This window comes from Rhagoletis zephyria, unplaced genomic scaffold, assembly GCF_001687245.7.
Source record: "Rhagoletis zephyria isolate East Lansing unplaced genomic scaffold, Rhagoletis_zephyria_1.1 Rzeph_scaffold_08989, whole genome shotgun sequence".
Lineage (NCBI taxonomy): Eukaryota > Metazoa > Arthropoda > Insecta > Diptera > Tephritidae > Rhagoletis > Rhagoletis zephyria.
Window position 1 is genome coordinate 11,049 of NW_016166068.1, and position 14,339 is coordinate 25,387.

Consider the following 14,339-nt stretch of genomic DNA (forward strand, 5'->3'; position numbering starts at 1 on the left):
TAAATGTGGTGTCCGGAAAATGTATTTATGTCGTTTTTTTTTAATTGTGAATAATTAAACTAATTTTTATGTTAATGTAAGTCAAATATGTTGAAATCTAACTATGTTTGTATTGTTCTAAATAATTTTGCTTGTTACTAATAATGTTTTTCGTTTTTGCAAATTAATAAACAGACTCCCTGAAGATGACGCGAAAATGCGTCGAAACGCGTAGGATAAAAAAATAAACTTTGTTTTTATTTTCAACACACCGGCCGAAAAGCTCCAAATACAAATACACAAATAAATTTACAACATTGGCCCAAAAGAAAAAATAATCATCAAAAATCATTTTAAATTACGGTAGGACATATAAAAATAGATATGTGAGTATACATAAAATTGCCGTAAGACACTTACAGCATGTTGATTTATTTAATTTAAATTTAAAAAATAATGATTATTTTCCATCCCTGCTTACAAGCCAAACCAGATGTGTGAGGTTTTTCTAAACCTCTTTAAAAAGAATTCTCCATTCTCATTCCATTGGCTGTTTCAGAATTTTGGGAATTTGTAACTTCATGAGCGTTTTTCGATTTTAGTTTCTGTTATTTTTAATACTTCCTTCTGCGACGGGTTTGAAAAATTTGTGCTTATGGTGGAGCTTAATAGGTTGATATGGAAAATAAATTACTAGTTTCCAGGAATGAAAATCTTGAACAAAATTTTGTTATCAAAGTCGTGGCTGCCAGCCGAATCGGATCAGAATATTGTTATTTTGTTAAAAAAAAAACACCCTGTTTTTTTATAAGCATTTGAATCTCAGATAGCTACGTAACTTGTATCTTATTAAAGGTCGGACCTATAGTTTTTTTAATTATTTGAGCATCAATTCTCTTTATAGCCTGACGTTTATCATTTCTGCTGGAAATCCCTATTTAAGGAGCTTACTCTTTGACTTTAAATAGCAAAGAAGGAACAGTTTTACCACAGAAGTTTTTAGCCAAGGATCCAATGTATATCCCTATGAAAAAAAAATATTGCCCGACAAGTAAACAAAATTACTGTTTTTAAAATTTTTGCTAAAAATAAAATCCCCCAAAGAGCCCCATTTGAAATTATTGAGACGAAAATCACGAAAATTTGGTTAGGAATTACAGTGCACTCTTTCTTCTTTTGTGTCTAGTGTTTATTTTGAGATTGGTCCAAAAAAATCATAATAAAGAAAGAAAGAAAGGAATGCAGGTATTTAAAGCACAAAAAAAAATTGTTAAAAAGACTATGTTCTCTTTGACGTACGTCAAAGGTCAAGTAAAAGTTGGATCTTGTATGACTGCCCATTGATAGCTCGGTTATATAGCTTAAGAAATAATACGTTTAAAGACATTTTTATCAAAGTTGATAAATATGACATTGACCAGTTTTGTTACACAAATACTCCCACGACCACAGGCAAAAATATTGGCTACAATTTGTCACTTTGTTTGCCATATATACGTTTTGTCGGTGCACTTGCACAACATTCGCATTCGCAAAAGCTCCGCATTGAGTATTGCGAATGCGAAAGCGAATGCGAATGTTCGAAAATTAAGCCCACAGCAGCAAAAAATTGCAAATCCGTCAAAAATTGCAAAAACGAAAACCACTGACATTAACCCGCTACTGTGACAAAGAGCCGAATGAAGTTTCCAAAGCCAAACCCAAACTGCCCCCAATTTATTTACGAGAGCAAAACTGTAGTGAGCTAGTGAATAAATAAATTCAGCTTATTGGAGACAATACGTTCCACGTAACATCAATTACCAAGGGTAACATTAAAGAGACTAAACTTCAGATTCTAACTGAAGAAAATATAAAACACAAACAAATAAATAACACAAACGGCAATAACGCAAATTTCTGTTATTTCCCAATTGAATGTGAAACAACACAACTTTGCTTTATTTCATTTCTCGTTAAGCAATAAGACCAACTTTTATACTTAACAATTTGAGTAATAAAGCAAAATAGTGCACATATGTAGCTAGTCACCCAGTTACATTTGACAAAAAGTAGTACATGAACAAGTTAAATGGACGGATTTGTAAGTATACAATTTTGAAAGTGCCCGGCGTCGCGGCGGTCCGCGTTCGCTCGCCGCCCCGCGCCACCCCGCCCCTCTCCTCCTTTCGCAATTATGTACTGGTGGCATTATAACCGTTTAGAAGAAGGAAAAATGATAAAATAACACTAGTTCACTTCTGAAACTGCTTTTTAATGTCCAAGTAATAGGAATTATTGTGTATGGTGTTATTGGATGCATCCCACCCATAGTGGAAATGTGACTATAAGGCAGCCGAATGTCAGAAAATAAAGCGAGAAAGCCGTTTTATTACTTCATCTGTTTATTGCGATATGGTTCCATGCAAACATTGCAATGTTTTTAACATATTAAAAAGCATGCAGAAAAAATTCATACAAAAGCGCTATGTCCAATATGCGGAGCAGTTTTTAAAGACGATGCTTTTCCTATATTTTGTTAGACTTTTCATAAGTAAAAATATTTTGTGAATATTACTTTCTTCATATGAATTATATCACATTTTTTGTTTAATTCAAGGCCTATCAAACAGGTTTAGAGCATTTGAGCAAAAACAACATTTTCCTGTATTTTGTTGGTGCTTCTGGTATCGAAGGTGCCAAAAAGTGTTCTGATTTTTTTCTTCTACATCAAAGCGTGCCATGCGAAATACGAAAATCGTAAAAAATTTAAATTGAAAAAATGAAAATTGTTGCAACTTTCTTCCTTAGTAAATTGGTTCGCTTCTCGAAGCATTGATCCATCATCCTGTGCCAGGCCCAGTAATCAGCTTTTGTGCTGCTGAGTTGGGCGAGCTTTCCAAAAGCTGCTATTTAATCGCTGGTTTTGTATGGAAAATGTTTCACATGCAAATAGATTTTAACAATTTAGAATTTTTGTGAGAAGAAATGTAAAATATTTGGCATTTTCGAGAACAAATAATTTTAAAAAAAAATCAAATCAGCTGCTATACTGATATTACCTGTTCAATGTGCCTTGGTTTAATTGTATTTTTGGAATAAACAATGTTCTTTTTCCTTCTGTCAGTAAACTCCCTTTTTTTTACAAATAGCATAAATAAGCAATGGGAAATAAGGCAAAATTTGTTTTATTTCCAACCTTTGTTGGAAATAAAGCAAAACTCAGATTTTGGTATTATTTCCCATTTAAAAGTGAAATAAAGCAAATTTTGCGTTATTGCCGTTTGTGTTATTTCACCCCCCCGGTAACCACACCACCAATTACCACCTCTTCCACCACTCCAACTAGCTCTCATACATATCAATACCTCACGTCATCAACCACTACACCAGGAGCCTTTTTTGCCAACGCGCAGCAAGTTCCCAACGTTTCTTTTGCCGACGCATTAAACTAACAACGCAGCCAAGTNAATAAAGCAAATTTTGCGTTATTGCCGTTTGTGTTATTTCACCCCCCCGGTAACCACACCACCAATTACCACCTCTTCCACCACTCCAACTAGCTCTCATACATATCAATACCTCACGTCATCAACCACTACACCAGGAGCCTTTTTTGCCAACGCGCAGCAAGTTCCCAACGTTTCTTTTGCCGACGCATTAAACTAACAACGCAGCCAAGTACGGCGAAATCAAACTCCAATCAAGAAACATTTGCAAATATTCAAAAGAATAATACTGAGCAAATGCAGCCGACCCACCCATTTGTGGCATAGAAGGAACGATATTGAATCTTACCCAGTGTATGAATCAATTCATGTCTACTATGCAAAATATGATTCCAGACCTCATAAAGGCTCAAAACCAGATGTTGTAAATTTTAGTGAATAAAAAATGAGTGATTTGAAAATTGGCTTATGGAACGCTAACGGTGTAAACCAGCGTAGATCAGAACTCAGTCTTTTTCTCACTGAATATAACCTAGTTGTTATGCTACTGGCGACTGCAACGCAAAGCATACGTACTGGAGATCACGCCTTATTAACCCAAAAAGGCGGCAGTTATACAGGTCAAACCTCCTGGTAAACCTACTTACTTGACCACCGATATAAAGAAGATATTAGACCTAATAGATTTCGGAATTACAAGAAACATAGACAGAAATAACATAACAGCAGAAACTCTAGCTGAACTATCATCCGATCACTCCCCTATATTAATAAAACTATACGAACAACCCCAAAACAGCGAGATTGAGCCTCGTATAACTTCAAATAACACTAACTGGCTTAAATATAAAAAGTACATCAGTAGTCACCTTAAATTAAACGCTGCACTTAACTGCGGGGGACATATAGACTCCTTTGTTGAAGATTTTAAAGAAACACACTTCAGCCGCTGGCCTGGCAACACCAAAACAAATCCAAGTACCACCTACGCCTACATCAGTTACAAATACCGAAATAGAAAAACTTATAACAGAAAAATGGCGCCTAAGAAGACAGTGGCAGTGCCAAGTAGGAACCAAAGTGGTACCTGGGCTCCTAGTGAGCAGGAGAGAGCCGAGTGTTTTTCGCACTATTTAAAGAATTTGTTTCAGCCAAACTGCCCAACGAACAACTTCAGGCTACCACGGTTAACCAAAAATACAAATGAGCTATACACACCTAGCAAGACGAACTCTTTAGAAGTAAAAGCTATAGTAAAGCAGCTAAATCCAAAGAAATCTCCGGGTGCTGATTTTATAACTCCGAAAATGCTAATAGAGCTAACGAATATTGCACTAGCAATTCTTTCTGACCTTTTCAACGCTATCATCAAATTCGGTTGTTTTCCGAAATCATGGAAAAGGTCGAAGATAGTCATGTTAGCCAAACCTGGAAAAGACGCAACAAAGCCGCCTTCATACAGACCAGTATGCTTACTGCCCTGTCTTTCCAAAGTATTCGAAAAGGTACTCCTATCAAAGATATCTCCCTTTCTCCATGAACGCAATTTAATACCAGCACACCAATTTGGCTTCCGAGAAAAACATGGTACAATTTTACAAGTTAATCGAATTACAAATGAAATCAGAAGGGCATTTGAGCTCAGAGAGTACTGCTCTGCAACTTTTCTCGATGTGGCACAAGCATTCGACAAAGTGTGGCACGACGGTCTTATATATAAAATTAAAACAAATGTAACCGCCGAAATTCCACAAAATATTTGAATCATACTTATCTAACAGAAAATTTGCTGTAAAAGTATCTAATTTCACTTCAGAAGACATGTCGATAACGGCTGGCGTTCCTCAAGGTAGTGTACTCGGGCTTATGCTGTATATCATCCACACTTCAGATATTCCTACTAAAAAGGATATACTAACATCCACCTTCGCTAATGATACTGCCTTAGTAAGTTGTAATAAATGTCTCAATAGAGCTTCAAGAGTACTAGAGAAACTTTTTCTACGGATAGAAGAATGGCTGGCAAACTGGCGCATAAAATCAACGAACAGAAGTGTAAACATACAACATTTTCACTTAGACCGCAAGTATGCCCCCAATCAAATAAAATAATGTCCATATTCCACAAGCCAATGAGGTGACATATCAAGGAATACACTTAGATAGGGCACTAACTTGGCGTGAACACATATCAACCAAGATTACACAAAAGAAGCTAAGGTCAGCTAGCGTGACTGGCTTATAAACAGTATATCAAAACTGAAACTAGATTATAAAGTACTTATATATAATACACTCATTAAGCCTATATGGATGTATGGTATTCAACTGTGGGGTACGACCTGTGCAACCAACGTTGACAGGATCCAAAGATTCCAATCTAAAACGCTAAGGGCCTTAACGGGAGCACCGTGGTATGTACGCAATGAAAATATACATAGGGACCTTGGTATACCGATGGTTAAATGTGTAAGCGACTGCAGCAGAGAAGAATATAAAATAAAACTGCGTAACCACCCAAATCTACTGGCAAGTGGCCTGCGCAACACAACAATTTGTTGAGCGACGTTAAACCAACAGGGCTCAACCCCAGGGTTTGAGCTATATTATTGTAAATTAGACGTAAGATTCTTGAACTTGTTGTTAGGCTTGAGAGATGTAAAATAAGCAGATTCAACAAATAAATGCACGTATAATAAAAAGCAACATTCGTTACCGCAAAATCAGCTGTTGTCGGTAACGATAACGTAGACCGCTTATTTGACGACGTCTAGTTTGGTGTTGTTAAAAAAACATAAAAATTAAGTACGTTCTACAATTTTTTTCGTATAGAAAAAAAAATCACAGCACCGCTAGCAAAAAAAAATATCACAAATCAAAGGATTTTTCAGCAACATCAAACTTGCACTTTCTTGTACTAGAATTTAATGGGCTACAAAACTGCATTCTTAATTTATTTATTATTCTGATAAGAAACTTGAAGTTTTTACGAAAGTTTGTTTAATTTTGTTTAAATATTGCACAAAGTTTGAAACTAGAGTTTATACGACTTTAGTTACGGAATACACTATTTAAAAAAAAAGTAATATAAATTAAATAAAAAAACAAGTAAGAAAGTCCCGTAATTTTAGTCCGATTTTGATAATTTCCAACGTTTTACTTTTATGTGGCAAGCACAATAACCATACCGAGTTTGGTAAAAATTGGTAGAACGGTTACCGAGATACATATATGTGATCATAAGTGGGCGGTGCCACGCCCATTTTCCAAAATTTTATCAAGCGTATTTCTTGGTGAAGAATTGTTGCAAGCATCAATTTTGAATAAATTAGCTTTAATATTTACCGATTTATCGAAGATTTCGTATTTCTCTAAATTACCGTTATATGGGATGTGGGCGTGGTTATTGTCCGATTTTAAAAATTTTCTGCCATTCGGTATGCTGTACCAAGGCCACCAACTGTGCTAAGTTAGAAAGAAATTGGTGTAGCGGTTACCAAGATATACACATGTAACCATAAGTGGGCATGGCTGCGCCCATTTTCCAAAAATTTATAATATTCTTATTTTTCGTCTAAAAATTATTGTAAATATCAATTTTGCGTGAATAATCTTCAGTAGTTACTAAAATATCGCAGTTTTCGCATTTCTGAAAATTACCGTTATATGGGAGGTAGGCGTGGTTATTGTCCGATTTTGCCCATTTTATACCTACGCCCGAAAGAAGTGCACGTACCAAGTTTCGTTGAGATATCTCAATTCTTACTCGAGTTATCATGTGCACAGACGGACGGACGGACGGACAGACAGTCATCGCTTAATCGATTTCTCTTTTCATTCTGATCGTTTATGTATACAATTGCCTATATTTGTCTCGATTCGTTTTGCCTGTTACAAAAAACCGTTATGTGAACAAAGTTATAATACCCTTGTACACAATAGAGGAATACGCCGCCAAGCCACGCCGCCACCGCCGCGTTTTTTTTGTCGTTTCTCACGCGCCGCCGCCGAGTTACGAAAATTTCGGCGCGGTGGCGGCGGCGGCGTTCGGCCCCTAAGGAATTTTGTAAAAAGGTTTCGTGTTGTATGCACATTGAAATGCATTGTTTGAATGAACTAAATACTACTCGTATAAAAACACTATTTTACGAAATGAAAATTACATTTTTAAAAGGAGTTTTTTTTGCATAATTTGGGCCACTGAACATTTCCTAAAAAAGCTTAACTCAGAAAAAACATATGTAGGTTTTTCGATCGAAAGCTTTTATTACAGTTAAATTAGGGTCGAATACTGGTAATCTGACGATTTTTTCCGCAGTAGACAATTTTTTTTCAATACTACAACAACAAGAAAGTTATAACACATCAAAAACTTAACGCCAATATCTCAGAAAGCAGTCTTAACAGAAGCGCCCTTATTGCATCTTGCTCCTCAATTATTGGAGATAAAACAAAGACTAGTTGATTTTCCTGTGCGTTTTTTTTAAATATTTTAAATAGAATTTTAATAAAAAGCAAACTTTGACTCTGCATTAAATTCGGTTCTCCTTAGAAAAATTTGGCGCTTAATATATTAGTGTAAATTTTAACCATTTATAAGCCATTTTTTAAACAGTTGGTCAAAAAGGCCCGTGGGTTAAACTTTTGGAAAAAAGTAGGCCAACCTTATTTTCAATATATAACCCACACGTAAGAACTCCGTAATTTAACATAACGGTTGATAAGCTTATTGCAAAAATTTATTGATAGCGACATAAATTACCCCAATAACTTAACCTTTAAATTTTTTTATTTTTTAAATTGAAATAGTATATACGGGTTTGTAGAGTACATAGAGATGTATGTACTTATATTAGGGTGCCCATCGAAAATCTTTTTCTTGTACGTTAGTACTACGTATTTTCAAATTGTGGAAATTATCGATGGTCAAAATTTAAAATTTAAATTTTCGATGGGAAACCTAATGTATATACTTTATAGACTTTCTTCTGTTCGCCCGTCCATCAGCAGCAGTCACTCAACATTTGAATTCAAGTAGGAAGTAACGTAGTTTAAATTCAAAACTAATTCAATGAATGAATTAACTAGAATTATAATCTGATGACATGATAAGATTGGAAGCCTCATGGCTCTTTGGAATCTACCTTATGAGCAGTAGCGCCGGCGGTTCCAGACGCGCCGGCGTCGCCGCCGCCGCCGATTTTTTTTGAAGTTGACCACGCCGCCGCCGCAAAGACTGTCGGCGTAAACCTCTAGTGCACAAGTGCGCTCGGATATAAAAATAGTTTGTTAAAACTTACATATCTATATGTGTTTCGGTTATCAATTCCCTCGTTTTCCTTCATTATTAACTTGATTTTTGTTTTGTAACAGAACAGGCTTTAACACACATGCAAACATTTGGTACAGAACCTGGTATTTTTTTAATTTTTCTTCTGTTAAAGTTTAATTTTTTTTCATTAAAAAATAAAAAAAAACTGAAATGATTAATTAATTTGTCAGAAACTATCAGTACAAACGGAAAGTGATGTATACATGGTTTATGGAGAATTTTATTAGCTTTGATTTGATTGTTAAATTGGTTCGAAGATATACGTGATTAAGTGGAACCACATTTTCTTCTAAGCTGAATAACGGTAAATTGCAAATATTTCGAAAACTTATGCATAAAAAAAAAATTAACTGGATTTTCGGAATCACGGAGCAATTCTACATAGAAATTGGATAGTGGCATCCATTGAACATTTTTGCTGTAAACCAGTGTAATTAAAGTTTTCAATATAATACGTGTACATCGTTTATTAAAAATGTAAGTATGTATGCACATACATATGTGCATATTTAAATATTTCTTTATTTATCATAATGACACTAGCATAACAAGTCATTATTGATAATATGTACATGCCAATTAAAATTACATACCGTCGCCCTTATGCCGGAAACATGAATATGTAAAAATTAAAATTTTGGGAAAGCAAGTTTGATTTTTTTTTTTACAGACAACTCTACATTTATGCAATTGAAATTGTAAAATACGTAGTTTCCATGTAAGCATGGTATTCTGGATTTGGTATAACGTAGAACATCGAAAGGTTAATCAAGTCAACCCAATAACTCCAAAACTGATAAATTTGCACATTCATGCTTCTGGATATGTACAAAATGTGGATACAGTGATTTTTTTTTAAATATTAACAATGTTTTTCATGCTAAATGTTTTTCGTAAACTTTATATTTATAGCTGCGAGTAAAATAAGAAGAAGAAGAATGTTTGCTGCGTGTATTTATGTATTTTTAATAATTTTCATTTAAAATTAACTTTTAACTTGAACTTTTTATTCAGAATCTTTATAAGAATTTCGGGGATGCAGTTGTGTAGCCCATTCAATTTTAGTATAATAAAGTGCAAGTTTTAAGTCGTTAAAATTACGGTTGATTTTTTAGATTTTTTTTTGTGGAGCTGTTGCGCATTTTAAACCATATAAAATGTTTGTGAACTTTGTGCTCATACGAGCGCCTGCCATATGCAACGCCTTTTGTGCCCATTAGCGGCAGCACAGTTAGTGAATCGCACAATCGTTACTGCAAACAACAAAAATTGTTATCTTACAACTCGAAAAGTCGCATCGTTAAAAGTTTGTGAATCGCACTACAGATGCAACAGCAAGAAACACGTAAATATTGTTTTTGCTCTATTACTATTACCTGTTTCATGAGCCTTGATTTAACGCAAACATCTCCGAACTTAATTAAGTTTCACTTAAAAAAATTTTTCGTCCGAACACTGTCAACAGCATCTGATTTGATTGGCTTTGCCGAAGCACCAGGAAAGCATCAGTCAATCGTCAATTATCGTAAGATGCATAAAAACGATGATAGTACCTATGTATGTATATGTACATGTTCTACGTCGCAGAAGGTAGCATTTTTACATGTGTTTGGAAAATCAAAAAATGCCCATCTTTGATCTATATACATACCCTGCATTAAATTGCGGCAGAACTAATACTAGGTTCACATATAAGTAGATTATCCTCATTTTCGAGCTTAACACCCTAATCTGTAATTATAACAAGATATTAGCCATATAAAATTCGTCCCTAGTTAATCTGTAATTATAAAATAATCCCAGATTAAACCGATTACTTTTCGGTGTCCATCCTAGTTTTATCGATTGTTTTTGCAAAAAAGAGGTGAAATGCCAAATGTAAAAGTAAACAAAAATGTACGCTAGCAAGGAAAAGAGGTTTGTAAAGGTATTTTTAATAAAATGTTAACTTAAAATATATTTATATTGCCTATTATAGCATAAAAACGTGATCACGGTGCCACAGAGAAGAAACATAACTTTTCCTTGAGATGTGAGAATAACAAGCACAACAAATTTGTCGGCTAATAATCTGAGATTTGCCTGTGTAAACGGGGTGATTAAAAAACGAGCTTTGATTGTGATAATATTGATATGTGAACATAGTTTAAGGTAAAGTAATCGTAATCCTTATCGCCCAGCTCTGGGCAGAACTAGCTCCTCTGCAGCAAATCAAACTGGTTCAGAACTTGCGCTGAGCTAGCCTGAAAAGGGACGGTACTGGCTCTTCATCTATCCCAAATCAATGCTTTCAATTGTCTTTTTTTTAACATGGCGATGTCCTACGAAGTGACAATTGTCGCCCTCTGCAGAACTTTTGAAGTTGTCCTGAGCTGACTCTGGCTGAGATGGTTCTGNATAATATTGATATGTGAACATAGTTTAAGGTAAAGTAATCGTAATCCTTATCGCCCAGCTCTGGGCAGAACTAGCTCCTCTGCAGCAAATCAAACTGGTTCAGAACTTGCGCTGAGCTAGCCTGAAAAGGGACGGTACTGGCTCTTCATCTATCCCAAATCAATGCTTTCAATTGTCTTTTTTTTAACATGGCGATGTCCTACGAAGTGACAATTGTCGCCCTCTGCAGAACTTTTGAAGTTGTCCTGAGCTGACTCTGGCTGAGATGGTTCTGAGAAGTATAGTATAGAGCCTTTTCTTTAAATAAGCATGCATACAATTTTGTAAATAAAAAATACTTAATTTTATGTTTAAATAACTATTTGTTTTACACTAATTTACTTTTTGAGGCAAATTGTGCTTTAAAATTAGGAACATAAAGTGTCAGTTATTCCTTCATTTTCTGAAACCGTTATTCTTAAAAATAATATATATTTCTTACGTATAACGTATATTTCCGTGATACTTATAATTAAAAATCTAAACTAAGTCGTGTGAAAAATGAGAAAAACGGTGATATATTGAATACTTTTTTGTGATAACTCAGCTTTAAATTGTATTAAGAATATATAGAATTTTAAATATTCACAATGGTTTTCATGCTAAATATTTTTCTTAAATGTTTTATTTAAGGATGGCTCATAAGTATTATAACATAAATATATAAATTCACGTTTCTAACTGTGTTGGAAATTTTGTAGAATTCTGGGTCACCTCCGAGGTAGGAAAAATGTGGTTAGTTTTGAGCTGGTTCTAAGAAGTATAGTATAGAGCCTTTTCTTTAAATAAGCATGCATACAATTTTGTAAATAAAAAATACTTAATTTTATGTTTAAATAACTATTTGTTTTACACTAATTTACTTTTTGAGGCAAATTGTGCTTTAAAATTAGGAACATAAAGTGTCAGTTATTCCTTCATTTTCTGAAACCGTTATTCTTAAAAATAATATATATTTCTTACGTATAACGTATATTTCCGTGATACTTATAATTAAAAATCTAAACTAAGTCGTGTGAAAAATGAGAAAAACGGTGATATATTGAATACTTTTTTGTGATAACTCAGCTTTAAATTGTATTAAATGTATTGAAAGGTAATACATAGACTCCCGGCATCGAATTAAGAATATATAGAATTTTGAATATTCACAATGGTTTTCATGCTAAATATTTTTCTTAAATGTTTTATTTAAGGATGGCTCATAAGTATTATAACATAACTATATAAATTCACGTTTCTAACTGTGTTGGAAATTTTGTAGAATTCTAGAAACTGTTATAAAAACTTCAATGTTTTAAATCAGAGTTTATAAGTATGCAGTTCTTTATATAGCCCATTAAACTTTAGTATAATTAATTGCGCTTAACTCTTTTTACGCACGCTCTTGAATGTATTATATTTAAGTATTTTCGTTTAAGATGCAAGATTACACTTTACACCAGTGGTCGGCAAGAGAACTGCTCCGCATGAGTAACCGAGTAGGAAATTACGAGAAGTGAAATAAACTTTTTAACGCATCGGGCTTCAATAAATACATATATTTAACACATATCGTCACGTTCATGTAAAAAGACGTAACAAACATCGTCACTGGAATGCAAAAAGACGTAACTAATAAAAAATTCAAAGCACACTTTTTGATTTATATAATGGATTTCATTGAATTACAACTCGTGGGGAGTTTTATTGTTTTATAAAAAAAAAAAATATTACTTACGTCTTTTTCTATTCTGTCCTTTTGTATTTGAGGTGACGATATGTATGTGTTAATCGGTCTTTACTATAAGTGTCATAAAAAAAAACAAAAAAAAAAAAAAAGTTCGCAGCTTCATACGTGTTGGTTGGCCAAAGCACCTATCAACCACCAATTCGCACATTTTACCGTTTTTCAATAAAAAAATTTCTTTAACTGTTAATAATGATATTATATATTTGCAGGGCCAAGCAAACCGAGTTGTCATTCCGCTGTCCTTACGTAAACGTTTATTGCAGCTCCTGCATGACGGCCATTGGGGTGTGGTGAAAATGAAGCAGCTTGCTCGCAGCCACTGCTGGGGGCCGGGTATCGACAAAAGCATCGAGAACCTCGCTAAAGACTGCGAAATCTGCAAAACGAACTCATCTAATCCTGCTTGCGAATTCAGCAACTAGCCGGAGGCCGCACGACTTCGCGGGGCCTGTATTTAATCATATGTGGCTAGTATGTGTAGATGCATACTCGCAATATCCCTATGTGAGACAGCTGAAAACAACGACGACGACAGATACCCTTATGGCTCTATCCGCCATATTCGCTATTGAAGGGCTTCCCGAGACGCTGGTTAGTGACAATGGGCCGCAACTGACAGCCGACCTCTTCAAACAATTTTGCGCTAAAAATGGAATAAAACATGTCACATCAGCACCTTTTCACCCGGCATCAAACGGATTAGCTGAACGCTTTGTTCGCACTTTCAAAACGGCAATGGTCAAGAATTTGCAAGATGGCTTGTCGATTCCAGCTGCTTTGATAAAATATCTTTCGACGTATCGTTCAATGCCCAACGCTGATGGTAAGACACCTACACAACTATTGCATGGTCGCGCCGTTCGCACGTTGCTTTCGCAAGCACTGCCAATCACTCAGAGTGAACCGAACAAAAAGGCCAACGCAAAATTTAAACCCTCGCAATTGGTTTACATGCGGAATTATGCTCGCGGCCCTAAGTGGATAAAAGGTTGCATCGACAGAGTTCTGGGCAAAATGACGTACATCGTACATTCCCCGATGGGCTATCAAAAACGACACCAAAACCAACTCAAGGAAAGAAACGAAGATCGTCCCACAGCGCAACCTTTTTTCGANCATGGTCGCGCCGTTCGCACGTTGCTATCGCAAGCACTGCCAATCACTCAGAGTAAACCGAACAAAAAGGCCAACGCAAAATTTAAACCCTCGCAATTGGTTTACATGCGGAATTATGCTCGCGGCCCTAAGTGGATAAAAGGTTGCATCGACAGAGTTCTGGGCAAAATGGCGTACATCGTATATTCCCCGATGGGCTATCAAAAACGACACCAAAACCAACTCAAGGAAAGAAACGAAGATCGTCCCACAACGCAACCTTTTTTTGACGCCACTGTACATAAACATTCGTCTTGCGCTGTTAATCCCGCTGAGC

General features: G+C 35.2%; 1 protein-coding gene across 1 annotated transcript; it reads left to right on the forward strand.

Moving 5' to 3' along the window:
• Positions 1–342: 342 nt before the first annotated feature.
• On the forward strand, positions 343–14,299 carry LOC108375472 (uncharacterized protein K02A2.6-like; the record flags this gene model as incomplete). Its single annotated transcript, XM_017631602.1, has 2 exons — positions 343–365; positions 13,117–14,299. A coding segment is annotated over exon 2 (930 nt), but the record flags the coding sequence as incomplete, so codon positions are not given.
• Positions 14,300–14,339: the final 40 nt, after the last annotated feature.